The sequence below is a fragment of the Phallusia mammillata genome, chromosome 2 (assembly GCF_965637545.1).
Source record: "Phallusia mammillata chromosome 2, kaPhaMamm4.hap1.1, whole genome shotgun sequence".
NCBI classification, from domain to species: domain Eukaryota; kingdom Metazoa; phylum Chordata; class Ascidiacea; order Phlebobranchia; family Ascidiidae; genus Phallusia; species Phallusia mammillata.
Window position 1 is genome coordinate 25089712 of NC_137253.1, and position 2506 is coordinate 25092217.

The 2506-nt window shown below is 38.8% G+C and overlaps 1 protein-coding gene across 1 annotated transcript; it reads left to right on the forward strand.

The window, feature by feature from the left end:
- Positions 1–511: 511 nt before the first annotated feature.
- LOC145212284 (adenosine receptor A1-like) lies at positions 512–2135 on the forward strand. Its single transcript, XM_080080370.1, has 6 exons — positions 512–860; positions 946–1236; positions 1324–1454; positions 1654–1795; positions 1855–1957; positions 2018–2135. The coding sequence occupies exons 1-6, from the start codon at positions 512–514 to the stop codon at positions 2133–2135; spliced, it is 1134 nt and encodes a 377-aa protein (XP_079936496.1).
- The last annotated feature ends 371 nt before the right edge of the window (positions 2136–2506 follow it).

Below are 2506 nucleotides of genomic sequence, written 5' to 3' on the forward strand. Positions count from 1 at the left end.
ACGTTAAGTACATAACCAAAGTTTTAGGGAGTTTTTCATCGAGTTCACGTTTTGGTTGCATTTTTGTCGTTCGGTACATGCATATTCCTGGTTAAGTTATAAGCCTACGTAATCTTTTGACTAGTGGTCGTTTAACTACACGGAGCTGTTTACATCGATATAAGTACTTCTGACAAATGATGGACGGTGGTTGGGGCCGAAAATTTTGCGGAAGTGATCAATAACATGGCATAAACCAACAGCTGTGCTATACAAGCAAACGACAAAACAGTGTTTTGCTTCAACTTTGCAGACAAGGTACAAAACATTTACTTGGTAAAGATAAAAAAAAAACAGAGAGTGAAGTCTTGTTGTGGATTAAAACACGAATGTTGTTTGCCTGCTGGATGGTAAAACAGCTATAAGTATTTGACTTTTTCGCATGAACTTGGAGGATTTCTGCAGATTTGTGTAAGAGATTGATATCTTGTAGGTGTTTGCAAAAAAACAACATTGTGACCATTCATTTGCAATGAGTGGAACCCCTGTAACATATCAAAATGTTAACCAGACTACTTATCAGACTTTTCCTGGTAAATTAACCAGCGCACCCAATATTACCGACCCAACAGCATTGTGTGGGGTCCCTCCATTCTGTGATAAATCTGCAGTCACGGGATGCTCCAAGATAGTATTGTCAGCATGCAACAGTTGTAACATGGTAGGAGCAGCATTGTTCATTACCATGGTTATCTTGCTTGCTGTGGCAGTCTTACTCTCCAACGGATTTGTGATATTTTGTTCGGTTACCACGAAACCGGGATTCACAGGCCAATACGGAATAATCAAAGCATCACTGGCGGTGGCCGACTTTCTTTCAGGTAAGCAGAAGGAATTATGCCCAAATGGTCGGTGCTAAAATGTAGTTTAAACCTTACCTGAAACTAATCGTTGGCTTTGTGCTAGGTATCCAATTGCTAGTGATCGTCGTCTACAATTTTACCTGGTCCATAAACGTTAGTGCAAGTGAACTCGGACGCCGGGCATACAACCTTCGTGGTTCAACCGAGGCAACACTTGGAGGAATCTTCTATTTGTTCTGCTTTGTTTCGTCGCTCCACCATCTAATATTAATGAGTCAGCAACGCCTGTATGCTATCGGCTGGCCAATTAAATACAAGTTTCAGAAACAACAAACTATTTACATCCTACTTGCGGTTGTGTGGATAACTGCTATAACCACATCATCAGCCCCAGGTAAAAATTCATAAACGTGCTTAGCTAATCGTCAGCAAACCTGGTAATGTGAAACTTTCATAAGTTACAAGAATGTTCTTTTTTCAGTTTGGTTTCCACACAATCTTACATTTGTGTATGTGGTTCCGGCATTTCTCTTCAATTTGTCGACAAGTAAAAACTACCAATCCCTGATGCACGTCTTTTTTACCATTTACGTATTGCCTTTCCTTCTCATGGTACGTTTGATAGCAGCTTCATCTTGGGCAGAAAATATTATGGGGTTAAATGTCTTTTTAAGTAATTTTACACTTAATTTTTTCACACATTTTGGTTGATATTGTGATGCTGTGTTTTACCCAAGACATCAGCGTCGCAAAAATTTGATAAGCGATATACAAGACTTACAACAAACCAAGCTATGCCTTCGTTCTGCAGACGCTGATGTCAATAACAACAGCCCTGGTGGTAAGGTTTAAGTTGGCGAAAAAGTGGAAGGAACTAAGAGACGACAGAAAACGCGAAGTTTCAATATTTGTTTCTGTGGCTTTGATGCAATTCGGATTTACTATTACACTCTGTAAGGACAAAAGTAAACAAACATATTCTACATGTGAAAAACATACTTGCATTTTGCAGTACCCATTGTCGTGTTGATTCTGCTTACATATACTGGAGCCATTTCTTGCAACAACTTATCACTGCCGTTCGCCGTTTGCTTTTATTGCAGCATGTCCAACAGGTGCGGCGTAAATTTGAAAATAAAGCACAAAATAATAACTTAACTTACTTTGTATTTTAGCCTGGTCAACGTTGTTGTATATAGCTTTCGCGATGAGAAGTTCCGCGAGGCGATTGTCAATTACCTTTCCTGGTTGTGCAAGACAAGAAAAAAAGAAATGAGTCATCACACAAACTGACAAACAGTTTGACTAGCCACAAATAGTTTTGGGATTAACATTAATTTTGTTTTACGAAAGCAACCTAACAAAAACACAGCAGCCTTTGAATAATGCCATGCCTTTTACATGTCTAAATACTGCTGCAAATTTAGTACATCAATGATGCGGAACTTTGCTGTTCACTTTTACAGCAGAGCGATAACGCTCAGTTTTACTTTTTATGATACTATTATTATTCTTTTTGCACTTTTGTAATCACCTTTTAAATTTTCTGCACGTTTTCAACCTTTTTCGCAATAAGCAAATGTAAACAACACGTCTCAAAGCTCAAACAAAGGCTTTGAACGCTGTATAAGTACAGTAAGCAGTCGTCCCACGGCTTGCTTTAG